This window comes from Henckelia pumila, chromosome 4 (assembly GCF_033568475.1).
Source record: "Henckelia pumila isolate YLH828 chromosome 4, ASM3356847v2, whole genome shotgun sequence".
Lineage (NCBI taxonomy): Eukaryota > Viridiplantae > Streptophyta > Magnoliopsida > Lamiales > Gesneriaceae > Henckelia > Henckelia pumila.
In genome coordinates, this window is record NC_133123.1 from 176,150,863 (window position 1) to 176,170,308 (window position 19,446).

The 19,446-nt window shown below is 40.1% G+C and overlaps 1 protein-coding gene across 8 annotated transcripts; it reads right to left on the reverse strand.

Moving 5' to 3' along the window:
• Positions 1 to 316: 316 nt before the first annotated feature.
• Positions 317 to 4,922, reverse strand: LOC140866470 (degreening-related gene dee76 protein-like). Of its 8 annotated transcripts, none has more exons than XR_012144900.1 (8): positions 4,701 to 4,922; positions 3,100 to 3,211; positions 2,802 to 2,870; positions 2,560 to 2,623; positions 1,595 to 1,664; positions 1,088 to 1,151; positions 853 to 995; positions 317 to 628 (listed from the first exon to the last, which is right to left on the reverse strand). XR_012144900.1 is itself a non-coding variant. In XM_073271464.1 (8 exons), the coding sequence occupies exons 1-4, from the start codon at positions 3,226 to 3,228 to the stop codon at positions 1,660 to 1,662; spliced, it is 267 nt and encodes an 88-aa protein (XP_073127565.1). In that variant the 5' UTR covers positions 3,229 to 4,922; the 3' UTR covers positions 317 to 628; positions 853 to 995; positions 1,088 to 1,151; positions 1,320 to 1,349; positions 1,595 to 1,659. The 8 variants fall into 8 exon arrangements, 5 of the variants coding, with proteins under 5 accessions (XP_073127565.1, XP_073127563.1, XP_073127561.1 ...); XR_012144899.1 differs by having other exon boundaries at positions 4,644 to 4,922; XM_073271464.1 differs by adding an exon at positions 1,320 to 1,349 and having other exon boundaries at positions 3,100 to 4,922.
• Between the last annotated feature and the right edge of the window lie 14,524 nt (positions 4,923 to 19,446).

The window sequence follows — 19,446 nt, forward strand, 5'->3', positions numbered from 1 at the left end:
TTTATGTTTTGAAACTCATTCAAGACTATAACAACGCTTTTTCCGCGTTGTTAGTGTCACCGAAAAAGCGTTGTCGTAGCCAGTAATGTAAAAGACCACGCTCAAAGAAAACGCATAAAAAACGTTGTCGTTTTGGGCAAAGACAACACATAAAAAGCGTTGTTGTTTATACAGTAGACAACGCAGAAAAAGCGTTGTCGTTGAACGGACTTTTTTTACAGCAATGTCTTTAACAACACTTTGAATCTCATTTTGACAACATTTAAAAAGCGTTGTCTTTTTTTAAATAAAAAACAAAAAAAAAATTAATTCACAAATTTTTAATATTATAAATCACTCAAAATTCAAAATTTCAAAAATAAAATTTAACACACAATATTCCAATATTATAAATCATTCAAGTACAAAAAATAATCAAATTCTAAACATGGGAATGCCTCCAATACCCTGACATAGTATGAATGGAAACAAATGCATAATCCGCATATTGAAAATGTGCTCCTCATCATCCAAATGCTCCAACCCCGCATCATTTCAACCAAACTTCCTCCTAGCCTAGGCGACGGTCGATGACGACAACCTTCTAAAGCAGCTGAAAGCATGCATCATTTCAACACACACCTGTTTGCTGAAAGCAAAAAACAGCAAACCAAAAATCAGAATCAGAATTCAAAAATCGATTCTTTATCAGACTGATGAAATCAACTTAAAACTCTTGAGTTCCGATACAGATATCTTTATAAGCAATAATAAGGCTATCCTAGCGATCTTATCTTTTGAGTGACATTCCAGCAAACTGTTTACTATCCAAAAATTAACAGTTGGCAGTGCATAAACTCTTGGATACGATACCTGGCTGAATCCATCGAGCCACAATATGTATATAGCATAATTTCCCATGGGCCGAATAACTTTAGGTTCGATGTCCTCTGATACATCGAAGTACCGCAGTTTCTTATTGAGGATAAGTCCTATAGTCCCGTCACTTTATAGTGCTGGAAAATATAAACAAATGTAAGATCTAGCAATCCTATGAAAAAAAGGACATTCAAAAATCAAAGATTACAGCAGAAAACATGCAATTTACTAGGCAGGTTCTTTTATCGAGCTGTTTAATCAAATAAACTCTGCTCTCGCAATACTGCCACAACCTACAACATCATATCAACCACAAACAGTTGGAGCATTAGAATCTAACAATCATTGAATAAACGAGGTGAAAATAATCTTGAAATTTCCAAAAACTTAAATCTGAACCCGAGCTTAAATAAATTCTAAGACTCGAAATACAACCATATGGAATAGGTACAACTTCTCACCAGAAAACTCGTCGAATATAACGATTGAACCTACAACAGTCTGATAATATTAATAAAATTCAAATCTGATCAGTTCGAATAAGTCCAGGCTACAAATTTCTATGGCTGACAATTTTCACGGAATTTCACACCCAAAAAATAAATAAATAAACACAATACATATTCTCCCACGAAAAAAAACAAGAAAACCGTATAATTCATTAGTTGATTTAGCCATAAGAAAATAATATTGTGAATACATTATGGAAAAATATTGAGACAGGAAAATGGCATACAGCTGGTGAAGTGACTGAAGATAACGAAAAGAGCCTATCTATAGGCTGAAACTTCCGGGATCGTTTCAAGCTGCAATGTAAATGTTAATTAGAAGGTAGTAAAGAACACCACTGTATATAACATGCAACAGAATCAAGTCACATGAAACGAACACATAAAAGACACTTTAAAACATGAAAAGAGCTGGATGGAATCAAATCCAAGACACACTCGACAAGCAATTATTTTTTATTTTTATTTTTTGGTAGAAACAAACTGAAATTTGTAAAATGGGGCCTCAAGTATATAACCATCTCTGAAATGCAAGAACAATGCTCACAGGTTCCAAGTTCAAGTGTATGAAGATTTTTCATGGCCCAGTACAAGAAAACCTATTTTAAGACACCTAGTCATCCATTTCCTCAAGTGCAGCTTTGGCTGCTGCCTTGGCTTCTTCAAATAGGTCATCTGGAACCTTTTGATTATAAACCATATCATAAACATTTAAATTTATTAAATGCATGTCTAATTTCAAGTATTTAGGCACTAATAAATATTTCCAATTCACGTCAACTTCATTAGTCAAACTCAATTAATTAACTCAAACCTTGATTACCAAGTTAGTTATAATACTATCAATCGTAATGGTATTTAGCTCGAATGGAAATTAATCTTTAATTTAAGTTGCAAAGCATAAGTCGTGTATTCCTTGTACTTAAATTAGAATCTTAATTTCCTTAGTGTTAAACCACTTCAGGTTTTATTCTCTATCAAATATTCATTGATCCACACCTAGGCATTCATTTTCTTCAATTCAGTATAAACTTAATTAATGGCTTTAAATGTTCATGCAAGTCACGTCTTATTCATTAGTTCTCTAATAATATTACACAACTAGCAAATCAATTCATTCAATTAATAATTCTGCTGTTGAATCCATAGCTACTAAATTTATACATGAAATATGAAAACACACAAAACTTACTTAAAACTTGAAGTTGCGGAATCACAGCAGAATTTGAATGATCTAGCAAGATATCTCCCAGCAGCTGAAAATGACATCACAGAGATCACATTTCAACAGGAAGACACAGGCAAACATCATGAGTCCGCAAAATTAACTATTTTTCTATATTTGTCCTCTAAGGAAGGTATGTTAGCTGGACGTGTGCATATCAGAGCAGTCCAAAACTATGTAACATAAAATAAAGAATGATTAGGCAATACCTTGATTGTTTGCCTTTTAGTGATATAGTTGGAAGATTCAAGCAGCTTACTATTATACTCTGCATAGAACTACAGAAAGACATATCTAGCAGATTAAAAAGTGGAGCACATAAGGGAAACAAAACTGATTAATTTTCAAAGCCAGAATATAGTAACTTTTGATGGTAACACATGTGAATTGCTGAATTACAGATCTCTACTTGAAAATTTTAGAATTTTTTATGGCCATTTCAGAAAGATGATGATTTCTATATTATCGTAGTCACAAGAAAAATCTAACACATAATGAAGACATTACTTTCTTCAGTATGCTTATTGACGACGTGCAGTTCACTGAGTACATCACTTTTCCAGTTATAATTTTTAGCAAGAAATTCAGCAACTGTTGACTTGTGCCTAGACAATAGTTCCTGCAAAGGAAAGCCATGCACCATGTTTCCAAGTATGCAACACGTTAATGATAGTATAATACACCGAAATTTTCAAATTACAGTGCCTTTCCAGTTTCCACGCATCAAGATAAAATACAAAAATACATGAATAAACGTATGAAACAAAGAAATGAAAATCTAAGGCATCCCATCAATATCATGAATAAACAAAGAAACATGAACAGGTACAAGTCTACCCACTTGGAACCAAAGCGCCGGTGTTTATCCTAACCAACTTCAAAAACTCCTTTATTCCCCTCCCCAAGCAACCGTTTAGTGTTCATCAAAGAGCCAAAGAGGTAACTATTTGAAATGGTTGCAGCAAAATTTCCAAGTCCTTATGGATACCAAGAAAATGGAGGAGAACGAGAAACTGGTGAGCCAAACGGAAACTAAAATGTTTGTGTTTTCCATACAAACATAGATCACACCCAAAGAACTCAAAACTTACACTATAGGGACTTTGGCAGCAGGACAAAGATCGATATTATTACTGTAATCTTATTAAAAGTCAAATTCATATTGTTAGTTATAATCATACTTAGAATTAGTTGAGTAGTTAGTTGGTTAAATAAGTAGTTAAAAGCTCTCGTATAAAACTCTTTAGATGAAACTGATTCATCATTCAATTCAATGCAATTCATTTCATACTCTGTAATAAATCTCAAGCTTAGGGGCTCCAAAACATGCTGTAATGGAGATTTAAAGTCTTTCAAATCAAACTCAAAACAAGATGCACCTAAACAATCAATTGGAATTTCTATAACAAATATACCTTGAACTCGTCCAGAGATTGAACTTACAACAATCCAATAATCAATATAGCTAGATAAAAGAGACAAATTCAAAATAAATTGAGTGACCATTTTTTTTACTTCCATAGCTTTTAAACTTAAATTTCTACCGCAAGACTAATTTCTTGCGCAAACCCCAGCTGTGGCAGCACGGAAACTGATGCAGCAAGCAAAAAACAAGAATTCAGCCACAAAATCTGCTAAAAACGCATCCAAAAAACCTCCAAAATACACCAAAATTAGGATACGAATCGCACCCTTGCAGGAAAAAGAGTTTCAAGCCACTGGTTACACAATATCTCTAAGCAGTAATGGAGATGTCAAAATACCAGAAGAGTTTCAAGACAAAATACCTCTAAGAAGCAATGGAGATGTCGAGTACAATATAAAAAGAATAAAACCAAACACCTTGCGGGCAGAAGTAAGTGACCCGTGCAACAACAGTGTAGGGTGAAATAAATCGCAACCAAATGTAAAAACACCACCACAAGACTCTGAAAAACCAACAAAATCCACGCTCAAGCATAAAAATCGAACAAGAAAAGAGTCACAAATCACAAAATTCAGAAAAAGCAGAAACAAATCACTAAAAGCGTTCACTAATATATGAAACTCACTCTTTTTGCCACAACAATTGAAACAATCACACCTGAAGAACGAATAACAACACGTACAAGTATGGTCTAACAGGGGCGACGTCTTTGAAGCTTCAGGTCACGATTTCTTGCTAGATTGACATCAAAACAAAGCTTAGGATGAGCTCTAACCGAATTCTAGCTCCAATCATAGATTTCCGACGATTGTGGCAGCGAATAGATGATAAGAAATGGGCGGCCTGGGTTGGATCTTGGGGGAATCTTTAAAGCACAAAAGAAAGGATTTGTCTTAAAAAACCGTAAAAAATAATAGATAAAATAAATTGAAGAAAAGAAAAGACAATGCTAAAAGCGTTGTAACAAAAACGCTCAACCACCACGCTTTTTAAAAAGCATTGTGGCTGATTAAAAAAATGTTGTCTTTTATAAATTTTTTAAAAAAAGACAACGCTTTCCCATAAAAGTGTTGTGTTTCTTTTTTTAACAACGATTTTTGTAAAAAGCGTTGTCTTTCAACTATTGTCAATGACCATTTTTGTTGTAGTATCTCTTGTAAAATTTCATGAGTATGATGTTCTGTAGTAGCTAGTAACCAAAATCAGTGATTAAGAGATTAATCAACGCTAATTAAATAAATTGAGTACCGAACGGATCGGAAGCTCCGATGGTATTACGTCAGGCATGACGTGTTGCAGGATTGGAAGCTCCGATCAGGATCGGAAGCTCCGATCACCCCTATCCGAAGTCAACCAGTGATATTTTAACACGTGGCAGATGAGGATCTTCGGAAGCTCCGATGGATGGATCGGACGTTCCGATCGAAGATCGGAAGTTCGATCGGAGGTTTCGATCGAGGATCGGAGGTTCCGATCGTGGTCTATAAATAGAAGGCCGAGGCTTCACTTTCAATTGCCAATTCCGAGAATCCCTCTCTATTCCAAGCATATTTGAGTAGTTCTAGTCTTCATAGGCTTGACCCGGGGGTTGGCGAGGCGTTCGATAGTCGTAGCGGAGTTGTGCCCAAGTTCTGTAGGCATCGACATCAAAGGGCTAACGATGGAAAAAGATATAGCTTTTGCTTCCTAAAAATATTTAGGAGTATTCTTTAGCTTAGTTAAGGCTTTTAGAGCGCTATAATGATAGTAGTATCATTTGGCAGTGTAAAGCATACTATAGGCGTGGACCTAGAGTTGGTAGAGCTTGCACTGATTTGAGGTACGAAAGTAATGTTCGAGATATCCTAACTAAGTATGCATGTATTATGTAACTGCATGGTTTATATGTCATTGATTTATGCTGCATTCATTTGCATACTGAGCTATCTCCTTCGAGATGTCTATTAGTAGGGTTGTACCCTATTCTGTTAGTGGATGGACTTCCATGGCTTTGGGTCCGGTAAATCCACTGGTATTATGGTATGGGAGCCACCTCCTGAAGCAACGGCACATCGTGCTACATACCAGGGCCCGGTCTGTCTCTGTTATCTGATCCTTGACCTCGATTTTATAGGGAGTTCACTTTGCATGCATGTATACTCATACTCTCATACTGAGCGTTTTATGCTCATGTCTCGTACTTTGTGTTTCTGGACACCCTATTCCATGGGGCAGGTTTGTGATTGGACGAGGCGGGTGGATCCAAGAGGGGCTAGGCAGTGGTTGGCCAGCTGGAGCTTCGCCTAGGTTTTATTCTGTTGTTATTTGGATTGATACAACTGTTCGATTGGGTTGTATTATATTTGGATATTTACAGATTCCTGGCCTTGGGATTGTTTAATGTTTCTGGTTTCCGCAGTTTTATTCTGATATCCGTTTAATTAAGTTAATTGCATGCCTAAGTTCTGTTTAGTAGGTGATCCAGGTAAGGGTCACTACATTTATGGTATCAGAGCATGCAAAGTATTCTTGGGATTTAGATTCTACATAAGATAACCGTTAGGTTAATTTTGTAGATGGAAGATCGTGACGACCAGAGTTCTCATGGCAGTATTGGTGGGCGTTGGGGTGATGCCGATCGGGAGCCTCGTCGGGAACGCCGTTATCATCATCGAGATGAGGACCGTTTCAGTGTACGTCGATTCTTGCAGATGGTGCCTAAGCCCTTGGTTGGAGGTGAGTCTCCGAAGGATGCGGAGAACTGGTTAGACCGCATGGAGATGACTTTTCAGACTTTCCAATGCACCGAGGAGCAGAAGATGGAGACCCTTGGTTATCTTCTGGATGGACGTGCGTGCAGGTGGTGGAGGTTTACTTCTGCACCTTTTGTTGCGGCGAGAGGAGTGGCCACCTGGGCCGAGTTCCGCACAGCTTTTCAAAAGCTGTATTTTCCTCCTGTACTCCGTCAGTCAAAGGCGGGCGAGCTACTGAGTCTACGACAGGGAGCCATGTCTATTGATGATTATCAGCTGAAGTTCTTTGATCTGCTATCCTATTGCCCCAAGATTGCCGACAGCTCCGAGATGAAGTATAATCTGTTCCTTCAGGGCCTTAACCCTGAGATCCATGACTGTGTGGCGGTTGGTGATGACATGTCCTATGAGGGTTTGGTGAGCCGTTGTCACCAGGAGGAGGACAGCATTCGACGGAACAGGTCTTTCTCTCAGTCGAGACCTGCTATTTTTTTGGGTCCCCGTGCCCAATCTTTCAAGAAGTCTGGATCTACTTCTTCTTCCTCTGGCTCTGCTGGTGTTGTCCGTTTCGGAAAGAAGGACAAGTGTGATCACTGTGGGAAAAAAACCATCCATCCAACAAGTGCCATAGAGCTCTGGAGCTTGTTTTCGTTGCGGTGAGGTGGGTCACATCCAGAGGGATTGTCCACTATCTGAGGGAGGCGGTTCTGGTTCAGGATCTGGTTCTCATGCCACCGTTCAGTAGAGGTCGCAGGGACATCCTGCTGGAAGTTCCCATTTGAGGCCACGAGCTTCTGGCCAGGTGTTTGCCTTGAGGCATGATCAGGCAGTGGAGGAGAATGAGAAAGTCATCACAGGTACATTTCTGCTTTATGGTATACCTGCTCTTGTACTTATTGACACTGGTGCTTCTCATTCCTTCATTTATGCACGTTTTGTTAAGAGGCATAAGTTACCATGCATTGCACTAGACGTAGTGATGTCTGTTTCTACTCCGACGGGCCAATCTGCTTTGGCTAAGCATCTAGTGATGGGTTTCCCTTTAGAGTTCGAGGGGAACATTCTATTAGCGAATCTCATGGTTCTTGCGATGGACGAATTTGATTGCATTTTGGGAATAGACATGCTGACTACCTATCGAGCTTTAGTGGACTGCTATCAGAGATTAGTACGCTTTCATCCGGATGGGAGTGATAGCTGGTTTTTCTATGGAGAGGGAGCGCGACCCCCGATGCCTTTGGTATCAGCTTTGAGAGCCTGTCGAGCTCTAGAGTCTGGCGGGGAAAGCTACCTTATCTATGCAGTTGATTTGTCCGCTGAGAGTATTGGGATAGAGAGTATTCCTGTTGTGGATGAATTTCTAGATGTATTTCCTGATGAGATTCCGGGTTTTCCTCCTGTTAGGGAAGTCGATTTTGGCATAGAGTTGATGCCTGGTACTTCTCCTATTTCTCGAGCACCATATCGTCTGGCTCCGTCAGAGATGCGTGAGTTGAAGAATCAGCTACAGGATCTTTTGGACAAGGGGTACATTCGTCCTAGTGTATCTCCTTGGGGAGCTCCTATTCTTTTTGTAAAGAAGAAGGATGGGTTGATGCGGCTGTGCATTGACTATCGGCAGCTGAATCGAGTCACTATGAAGAACAAGTATCCTTTGCCTCGTATTGATGACTTGTTTGATCAGCTGCAGGGCACTTCAGTTTACTCCAAGATTGACTTGAGATCTGGGTATCATCAGTTGAGAGTCCGAGATCAGGACGTAGCCAAGATTGCATTCCGTACTCACTATGGGCATTATGAGTTTCTTGTGATGCCATTTGGTTTGACTAATGTGTCGGCTATATTCATGGATCTGATGAACCGTGTCTTCAGGGAGTATTTGGACAAGTTTGTCGTGGTATTCATTGACGACATCTTGGTGTATTCGCGTAATACGGAAGAGCATGTTTCTCACTTGCGGTTGGTACTGCAGACTCTTCGGGATGAGCAGTTATACGCCAAGCTGAGCAAGTGTGAGTTATGGATGGATCGAGTGGTCTTTCTTGGCCATATCATACCCAGGAAGGGGATTTCTGTTGACCCAAGAAATATTGAGGCGGTGCTTAATTGGTCGCGTCCGATGATAGTTGCTGAGATCCGTAGTTTTTTGGGTCTAGCAGGGTATTATCGTCGCTTCATTCTGAACTTCTCTCAGTTAGCTCGACCTTTAATGCAGCTTACCCGCAAGGGTGTGGATTTCGAGTGGTCCTCCGAGTGTGAGGAGAACTTCTGTGAGCTTCGACGGCGGTTGAATTTTGCGCCGGTGTTGGCATTACCGTCAGGATCTGGAGGGTATGTGGTGTACACTGATGCTTCTCTACAGGGGGTAGGTTGTGTCCTGACTCAGAATGGGCATGTAATCGCATACGCTTCTAGACAGCTGAAGATTCACGAGGACAACTACCCAGTCCATGATTTGGAATCACCCATTGTGTTCGCTTTGAAGATCTGGCGTCATTATCTATATGGCGAGAAATTTGAGATCTTCACCGATCATAAGAGTCTCAAGTATTTGTTCACTCAGGCGGAGTTGAACATGAGACAGAGACGTTGGATGGACTTGCTTAAGGACTATGATTGCGAGATTAAGTACCATCCGAGAGCTGCTAATCTCACCGCTGATGCATTGAGTCGCAAGGTGCGACTATCTGCACTTCAGACTTGTTCGATGTCTAGTGCGTTCAGTGACTGTTGTACTTCAGGATATACTTTCAAGCATAAGAAAGGTATGCAAAGTATCCAGATGTTTGCGATATTATCTGAGCCAGCTTTGTATTCGCGGATTCGAGATGCTCAGATATCTGATTCGAAGACCCAGCGTTTAGCTCGTCTAGCTAACGAGGGTAGCTCGTCTGGATTTCATTATCAGTCAGATGGCTTTCTGTGTTTGTCTGGTAGGCTTGTGATTCCGCAGGATTTAGAGTTGCGAGAGGAGATTTTGTCTCAGGCGCATCGCACTAAGTTGAGTATTCATCCTGGGAGCAACAAGATGTACAAGGATCTACGTACTCGTTTTTGGTAGAAGGGAATGAAACGCAGTGTTTATCAGTTTGTTTCGAGATGTTTGGTGTGTCTGAAAGAGTGGGTGCCCGGTGAGCCAACTTTTGGCTAAGGGCTTTGATGACTCTTTGTATAAACAATCTTTTGTTTAATATAATTTACACTTTTATTAATGGCAATGACTTTATCTTTCTTCATATTGTTATATTGTGATATACTATTGTTGTTTTGATAAAGACCTTGAATATACTATAGTGTATGTAATATGTGGTAGAACATGGATATGTCTATCATGAAACACATCTTATAGTCACTGTATATTCTAAACTGTTCCTAGTCGATTGAGCCGTCCGATAATAAGGATAAGGATCGCTCGAGTTTGAGACTAGCATTTGCGATGCAGAGTACCACGTTTCATTGGTAAGGAACATAGAGATGTTCGAAGCATGCAAATGGATATTCATATGATGAATGATCGAACTACCCTATCCGGACTATCCAAGTGGTTATCACTTATCGAGTGGATATAGTCCGCGGTTTTGGTTGTACACCATTAGTCCTTACTACTTGAGACATCATTGAGACTCTATATGCTAGTACTGTGCTTTGACTCGTTTACCGACTCTATTGGGGTCATCAGGTGTCGGGATTGGGTACAGTTACAACACATATAGGAGTCGGTGCTTTGTTGTCAAGGATTCACCACATACTTGCGAGTGTGGATATCCTATGCGATCTGAGGAGATATTAGTGTGACGAATCTCTGGCCAGAGTACATGATGTGATTTAAGAAATGGTTTCTTAGTAGCACATGCGATGTCACTATTTGATCTTCAAGATGTATTGCATAGTTATCGAATCTCGAGCGACTCTCGATATACCAATGGTTGTTGATTCGATCGGGATATATGGATGAAGGGACCGTACTGTACGCTAACCAAAATCTACTGGTTCTTGTAGGCACTATCAGTGATACCTAGGGAATCATGGGGCGATGTTGCTAGGCGCTCATACCATGATTCGTTGGGCAAGTCGGGAATTGTTGTTCCAAGTCACAAGGAGTTGTGAGCCCACGGCTAGCTGTATCCCTGAACCATTGAGGGTCACACAGTGTAATGGATTTTTAATCCCCGTTGAGATAGTTAAATTTAAAGAGTTAAATTTAATGAACGAAGAAGTTGGACTTCTTATTTAAGAGTAGAGGAGTAAGATTTTCTAAAATGACATAGGGATGGCCATTTTTGGAAATCACTGAATTCGGATTCAGAAAAATTTATCTTGACTTTAAAAGGTGCAGAAATGGTTTCTGTGCACATTGGTGAAATCGGTTTATCAATCGGAGTCACGATGAATTTTATATTAATTTCTGAACACGCGGGCTTTGCTTGTCGGGCTTGAACTTATGACTAATGGGCCCTAAGCTGTTAGTGGCCTACATTATAAATAAGTTATTGCAGTACAGAAATTACACACAACAGGTCACAAGGATTTTTCGAAAACCCTAGTTAATTTTTTTAAAGGTGGCCGTCCCCCCTCTCTCCCTCTGCTCGAGAAAATCCAGCCTGTGATTTTGAATTACAGTCTGGTTTAACGGATCAAATTCGTTAATCTCTTCGTAGAAACTTCTGATAGATTTTCTAGTGCAATCTATCAGAGGGATTAAATATCTATTCGTGGACCTGATTGAAGAACAGTTCGTCCATCAGTTCCAGGGATATACAACAAGAGCAGAGAAATCTTTTGGTGTCCAAAATCTTGATTCGAGATTAAAGGTAAAAATTTTATAATTGTTATTTAATTTTTACACACACAATTTAATCGTAAGGTTGATACCTATTATGGAATCGTTCCATACAAAATTTTTTAAACTTCCGCTGCACCGGGTATCAATCCTAATTGATCTGATCGCCGCGTTGAACTCAACAGTGTCAACAGGTCAAGGCAAAGTACCAACGACCTGAAGGATTGCTTCACAGTCTGCCTATTCCTGAATGGAAATGGGAGTTTATCACAATGGACTTTGTGACCCATTTGCCGGTATCCCCGAGGAACTTTGATGCTATCTGGGTTGTGGTGGACCGACTCACCAAGTCAGCGCATTTCATTGCCTATAGCCGGGAGTACAATGTGGATCGTATGGCTCGGTTGTACATTCAGGAGATCGTTCGACTTCATGGAGTGCCTGTGAGCATTGTCAGCGATCGGGACCCCAGGTTTACTTCTAGATTCTGGGGGAGTGTTCAGCATGCGATGGGTACTACTCTCAGTTTGAGTACTGCCTATCATCCGGAGACTGATGGTCAGTCAGAGCGCACTATCCGTACTTTGGAGGATATTCTTAGAGCATGCGTCATGGATTTTGGTTCAGCCTGGCAGGATCATTTGCCATTGATTGAGTTCGCGTACAACAACAGCTATCATACTAGAATTGGGATGGCACCTTTTGAGGCGTTGTACGGATGACGTTGTCGTACTCCACTCTTCTGGGAATAAGTGGGGGAGAGACAGGCTGAGAGACCGGAGTTTATCCAGCAGGCGGTAGACATTGTTGATCAGATCAAGAAACGCATTAAGACTACACAGGATCGTCAGGCCAGCTATGCTAACACCAAGAGTAGGCCTTTGGAGTTCGATGTCGGGGAGAAAGTGTTTCTGAGAGTGTCACCTTTTCGCAAAATTCTCAGATTTGGCCTTAAGGGCAAGTTGTCTCCCAGGTTTATCGGTCCGTTTGAGATCTTGGAGAGCATTGACGATTTGGCTTATCGACTAGCTTTGCCACCGCATCTTTCCAGTATTCATGACATGTTCCATGTATCTCTGTTGCAACGGTATGTGGCGGATGAGTCTCATATTCTGCAGCGGTTTGAGGTTCATGTGAGCAAGGATTTGACCTATGTTGAGAAACCTATTCGTATCCTGGATCATAAGGATAAGATTTTGCGGAACAAAGTCATTCCTCTAGTTTTAGTTCAGTGGCAGTGCCGAGGCACTGAAGAAGCTACTTGGAAGCTTGAGGACAGGATGCGTGAAGACCATCCTGAGTTGTTTTGATTTCATTCTTAAAGTTGTATTCAGTTACAAACTCTGTAAACATTTGATTTGAATAAAAAATGTTTCTGATTTCTGTATTACATTCGGTACTAAAGATCTGATTTCGAGGACGAAATATCTTAAGTGGGGGAGAATGTAGTAGCCCGTAACCAAAATCAGTGATTAAGGGATTAATCAACGCTAATTAAATAAATTGAGTACCGGACGGATCGGAAACTCCGATGCAGGATCGGACGTTCCGATCGAGATCGGAAGCTCCGATGGTATTATGTTAGGCATGACGTGTGGCAGGATCGGAAGCTCCGATCAGGATCGGAAGCTCCGATCGCCCCTATCCGAAGTCAACCAGTGATATTTTGACATGTGGCAGATGAGGATCTTCGAAAGCTCCGATGGCAGGATCGGAGGTTCCGATCATGGTCTATAAATAGAAGGCCGAGGCTTCACTTTCAATTGCCAATTCCGAGAATCCCTCTCTATTCCAAGCATATTTGAGTAGTTCTAGTCTTCATAGGCTTGACCCGGGGGTTGGCGAGGCGTTCGATAGTCGTAGCGGAGTTGTGCCCAAGTTCTGGAGGCATTGACATCAAAGGGCTAACGACGGATGAAGGTATGGCTTTTGCTTCCTAAAAATATTTAGGAGTATGCTTTAGCTTAGTTAAGGCTTTTAGAGCGCTATAATGATAGTAGTATCATTTGGCAGTGTAAAGCAGACTATAGGCGTGGACCTAGAGTTGGTAGAGCTTTCACTGATTTGAGGTACGAAAGTACTGTTCGAGATATCCTGACTGAGTATGCATGTATTATGTGACTGCATGGTTTATATGTCATTGATTTATGCTGCATTCATTTGCATACTAAGCTATCTCCTTCGAGATGTCTATTAGTAGGGTTGTACCCTATCCTGTTAGTGGATGGACTTCCATGGCTTTGGGTCCGGTAAATCCACTGGTATTATGGTATGGGAGCCACCTCCTGAAGCAACGGCACAGCGTGCTACATACCAGGGCCCGGTCTGTCTCTGTTATCTGATCCTTGACCTCGAGTTTATAGGGAGTTCACTTTGCATGCATGTATACTCATACTCTCGTACTGAGCATTTTATGCTCACGTCTCGTACTCTGTGTTTCTAGACACCCTATTCCATGGGGCAGGTTTGCAATTGGACGAGGCAGGTGGATCCAAGAGGGGCTAGGCAGTGGTTGGCCAGCTGGAGCTTCGACTAGGTTTTATTCTGTTGTTATTTGGATTGATACAACTGTTCGATTGGGTTATATTATATTTGTGTATTTACAGATTCCTGGCCTTGGGATTGTTTAATGTTTCTGGTTTTCGCAGTTTTATTTTGATATCTGTTTAATTAAGTTAATTGCATGCTTAAGTTCTGTTTAGTAGGTGATCCAGGTAAGGGTCACTACATGTTTAAATGTGTAACGCCCCGAATTTATTTTATTTGCGTTTATTTAAGATAATAAGAGATTTTAGAATTCGAGATTCGATTTGATTTTGATCAGGGTCTATTTTGGAATTTTCGAAAATTTCAAGGACTAAAATGCAAAATTGAGTTTATATATATTATCTAAACTTGGAATGAGTTGACTATGTCTTATTATCTTCCCTTCATATTCTCCTTCACGCCTCCCCTCCATTGAAGACGCCATTTGAGATATCCAAGCTTTGTGATTTCTCTTTTTGCTCGATTCGTCCGATAGAATTTCAATCCGAAGGCTTATTGACGATCATTGTCTCGAAAGCTCCGTTTAGAAGAAAGTTTCTTTTAATTCTATGAGATTTGAATTTTTGGATGTCGATGGAATTGAATTATTTTCGGAGATGTTGTTCTTGAGATAGCTGTGATGGTATATCAAGACGGTACGGAGAAATAACGATGATTGGATTTGTTATGATTTTTATTGATGATTTTTGAGATTTGGGCATTGAGATTTGTTGGATTTTTGTTGAAGTTGTTGAATTGATATTGATTTGAATTGAATGAGATCTATTATTGCTGTTTGCGTTTTCAGTTAGTCGACTTATAGCTGTTATGTCACCGGTTTGAGTTTAGGGATATTGTTTGAATTGAATTGATTGAACCGTGTTTCATTTGAGTTTGAATGTCGTTATTGATCCTCTATTGCCTCCGTATAGATTGGTTTGGAGATTTTTGATCCCCGAGTTAGCATAATTCGAATCAACGAAGTATTTATCGAGTTGGTAATGAGTTTTACCTAGTTTTGTTCAATTGAATTTGTGAATAGTGTTTGAATTATTATTTGTTATTTAATTTCAGATTTGGAATACCTTCGAATCAAATAAGGTATAAGCGAACATCGATCGAATGGGAATGAAAACTCGAGAACGATTTCGAAGCTCGAGTTTCCCTAAAATCACATATTGCATGTTATTTGATCTTGAATGAGTTTTGTTTGACTATGTGCTCTTCTGTGACTCCATGAATGTAGTTGCATGAATATCGAACTGTATTGCATTCATATTGAGCCTTTACCTTTATTTTGAAAGGGAAAAACCGCCTGAATCGAATTAGACGTTTTGGGGACTATAACTGAGTGGCCTGGGTCATGGATTTCGCCCAGAGTTCAGAAGACTCTTTATATGTTGCTCAAATTCTAGAGGTTAGAGATAAGTGACCCCGCCTCGATCGGGAGAGTCGGTGGTAAGCCATGAGATCTTGGCCTCGGGATCCCAACCAAACGAACGAATTTCCTTTTGATTATCTGATTTGATAATCCCGAACTTTTAAAGACATGCATCTCATCTTTATCGTTATTGAATCTTATGTATGCCATATCATGATATTGATATGCTAATTGATATAACATGTCATGTTGCTTTACTGGGATTTATTCTTACCGGAGTTATTCGGTTGTTGCTTTGTTTTGTATGTGTACTTGGCGACAGGTGGGGCAGGATCGAGTCAGAGACGACTGGGATAGATTGAGATTGAGGATTAGAAGTGGGACTTCGTCTTTAGAAGTTGACAGCATGTCAATCTAGTTTATGTTTGAAGCATGTTTAGAACTCGAACCTTATTTGTTTTTGGTTGTATCGAATATTCGAATATTGAAGTTTGTGTGAGGTTGATTGAATGTTTTTATACTTCGTTATGTTCCGATTGATTATTGAAATTGAGTTGGTGAGTAGAATTCTGGTAATCCTTGTTCAGAGCTGCCATCGCTCGATCGGTAGAGTTTTTCCGATCTAGCGAGGGAGTTTTAGCCAAGTTTATGTTTTGGTAAAAATTTGGCCGCTCGATCGGTTGAGTTATACCGATCGAGCGGCGCAGGTCTTGTTGCGGCAGTATCTTTTGGAAAACTTGTCTGCTCGATCGGTTGATCTTTACCGATCGAGCGAGAACAAATCAAAAAAAATATATTTACTGATGTTTATCTTGGATCTTTGTTGTTTATTGATAGGATTAATTCTTGATTAGATGATTAGAATCGAGGTCTCACATTAAGTGGTATTAGGGAGATAAGATTCTTGGACTGAATTAGAGTGAGCGGGGTAGATCTAGTCCGCTTGACTTGAATTCTCGCATGTGATTGAACTCCTTATTTGATTATTCAAATTCCATGCGAGTATGCTTTATTATCTGGCGAACTAATTGAATTACATGATTATGTGATTTAATTTATAAAGCATGAACTACTTGAGATATGAATTTTTTTGTTTCCGAATTTCATTCGAGTACTTTTGAGGTTGAACGAGTTTGTCGAACAGAGATTTCGGGCACCGAATTTTTGTGAATGAGATAGTGGTGTCCTAACCCCTTGATTATCAGATATGGCACCTCAAAGAGTTTTGAACAGGGAACGACCGACGATGACTCCTCCTAACGAACAGGCTAGCACCGAAACTAATTAGATGGATGCAACAGCTACTCCGATGGAAACCTTACTGAAGAGGTTCCAATATTTCAAGACGCCGACTTTGAAGGGCACTGAAAATCCGGTTGACTGTGAAATTTGTTTGGAATACATAGACCAGCTGTTTGATTCTCTCGATTATTCTGACAACCGCCGAACCAGGTTAGTCATTCATCAGTTGCACGGTGTTGCTAAGAACTGGTGGACCACGATGAAGAGAGCTATGGAGAATCGAGGTACAGTCATTACTTAGAATCTTTTCAAAACTGAGTTCTATAAGAGATTTTTCCCAGTTTCTTACCGTAAGGACAAAGGTGCCGAGTTTGGTACTCTGAGGCAAGGGAACTTAAGCATTGAGGATTATGTTTCCAAATTTGATAGCCTGTTGCGTTTTGCACCGCATATTGGCGACAACGAAGAAGCAAAAGCCGACCAGTTTATAAATGGCTTGAATCCCGAGATCTTTACGTTGGTTAAAACTGGAAGGCCTGATAATTTTGCAGATGCAATGGATCAAGCCAAGGGAGCAGAAGCAGAACTGATGAAACGGAGAGGGAATCAGTCTGTACCTCAGCAGCAGCAGAGATAGTTTTAGGCACAACCGTCTCAGTATCAGAACCCACCGTCATAGTATCAGAACCAACCATAGAGGTATGAAGGTGGAAGCAGTAGCAACAACCGTAGAGATCATTATAGAGCGAAGGGATAACAGTTTAAGAAGCCAGGGAGCAGTTCTTCGAGTTCCAGTGGCTCGAGGCGGTTAGGCTCTGGCCAAAGTGCGAGTTATTTAGACATGTCTTGCAGTAGGTGCGGAGTTCGCCACCCTAGTGATCAATGTCGAGGTATAACGAGTAGCTGCAATTTCTGTCATCAGACTGGATACTATGCCAGAGTGTGTCCTCAGAAGGATTCTTACCAGGCTCAGAGTGGGAATTATTCTAGACCAATAGCTTAGCCCGAGAGGCAAGCTTCTACAGTTCACTCTTTCCAGCCTCAGCAGCAGAATCAATAGGAAGGTAATCAGAGTTCGAATCAGCCTCCGAGGCCTCAGACACGAGTTTTTGCTTTAACCAAGGATCAGGCTCAGGCTGCACCCGACAATGTTATCGCAAGTAACTGCTTCATTTCTGGTTATTCTGCTCATGTATTGATAGATACAGGTGCTTCTCATTCCTTTATCTCTGAAAAATTTGTGTCGATGCATGCTTTGCCTACTAAGCTTTTTCCTACTGTAGTAGCTGTTACTTCACCTTTGGGTGGAGGAATTGTTTCTGTCAGATTAGTCAGGAACTGTGAACTTCGATTTGAGGAGAATTTGATAGAATTCGATTGTATTGTACTTGAGTTGTCAGATTTTGACTGTATTGTTGGTATAGATACTTTAACCAAGTACAGGGAACCATCGATTGTTTTCAGAAGGTTGTCAGATTCAGACCCGAAATGGCAGACGAGTGGAAATTCTTTGGTAAGGGTTCTCGATCTAAAATTCCTTTGATATCTGTGTTATCGATGACTTGTTTGTTACAGAAAGGTGCAGAGGAATTCTTGGTATATGCAGTTGACTTACTGAAATCTAGCCCCGAATTGGTTATATACCAGTGGTTAGAGAATTTGCTGACGTCTTTCCGGATGAAATTCCTGGATTGCCGCCTATTCGTGAGATTGAATTCAGCATCGATTTAGTATCAGGTACTCAACCCATATCGAAAACTCCTTATCCAATGGCACCGGTCGAACTCAAAGAATTCAAAGAACAGCTCGAAGAATTGATTGCCAAGGGCTACATCCGACCTAGTGTTTATCCTTGGGGCGCTCCTGTTCTTTTCGTGAAGAAGAAAGATGGATCGATGCGACTCTGTATTGACTACCGCCAATTGAATTAAGCGACGGTAAAGAATATGTACCCTTTGCCTCAAATAGATGACCTCTTTGATCAATTGCAGGGTTCTTGTGTATATTCAAAAATAGATCTGAGGTCCGGATATCATCAGCTGAGGGTGCGTGATAAATATGTTCCTAAGACTGCGTTTAGAACGAGGTATGACCATTTCGAGTTTATAGTCATGCCTTTCGGTTTGACTAATGCTCCAGCAGTCTTTATGGGTTTCATGAAACGTATCTTTCTGCGTTATATGGATGAGTTTGTTATTATTTTCATTGATGATATCCTTATCTTCTCGAAGAGTCGTACTGATCATGAAAAGCATCTGAGTTTAGCATTCAAATTACTCCCTTAAAGGTAGGAAATAGTGTATAGGCTATTCAGGTAGTCAATGTAGGACCTTGAAATAATGACGAATCGGGGTTAAATCACACATTTACACGCATGCAATTCGATTCTCAATAAGGCTAAGACAAGGTACTAGAGATAACATATATTAATAGGATAGCTTGAAAGGCTCAAACGAATTTAGAAAAATCGCCTAAATCATCCCTAATCACAGTTTTGCTCGTATTTCACCTCAAAGAGTGTTCGAACCAGTTCTAGACAAGTCTCAATCCACAATTAATTCATACAAATATCAATCAGTGCAGAAAATATAATCATCAGCAGTAAACGATGATTTTCACAACAAAAATTTAGATTTTTTCGTACCTCATAGTACTCATATACGTGTAAGCTCAAATGGGTAACTAGGGATAAATTTATTTCAATAAAATTCAGGCCCAAAAATTTCAAAGAATGCCTCAATCATATCTATGTATGTATGTCTCAAAA

Bases quoted from the DNA above. Each gene is read 5' to 3' on its own strand.
- LOC140866470 (XM_073271460.1), bottom strand. From the start codon at position 3,228: ATGGCTTTCCTTTGCAGGAACTATTGTCTAGGCACAAGTCAACAGTTG. The intron at 2,624-2,801 runs GTATTGCCTAAT...TGTCATTTTCAG, and splicing joins CTAAAAGGCAAACAATCAAG to CTGCTGGGAGATATCTTGCT. The intron at 1,152-2,559 runs GTAAGTTTTGTG...ATGATGTTGTAG, and splicing joins TCCGCAACTTCAAGTTTTAA to GTTGTGGCAGTATTGCGAGA.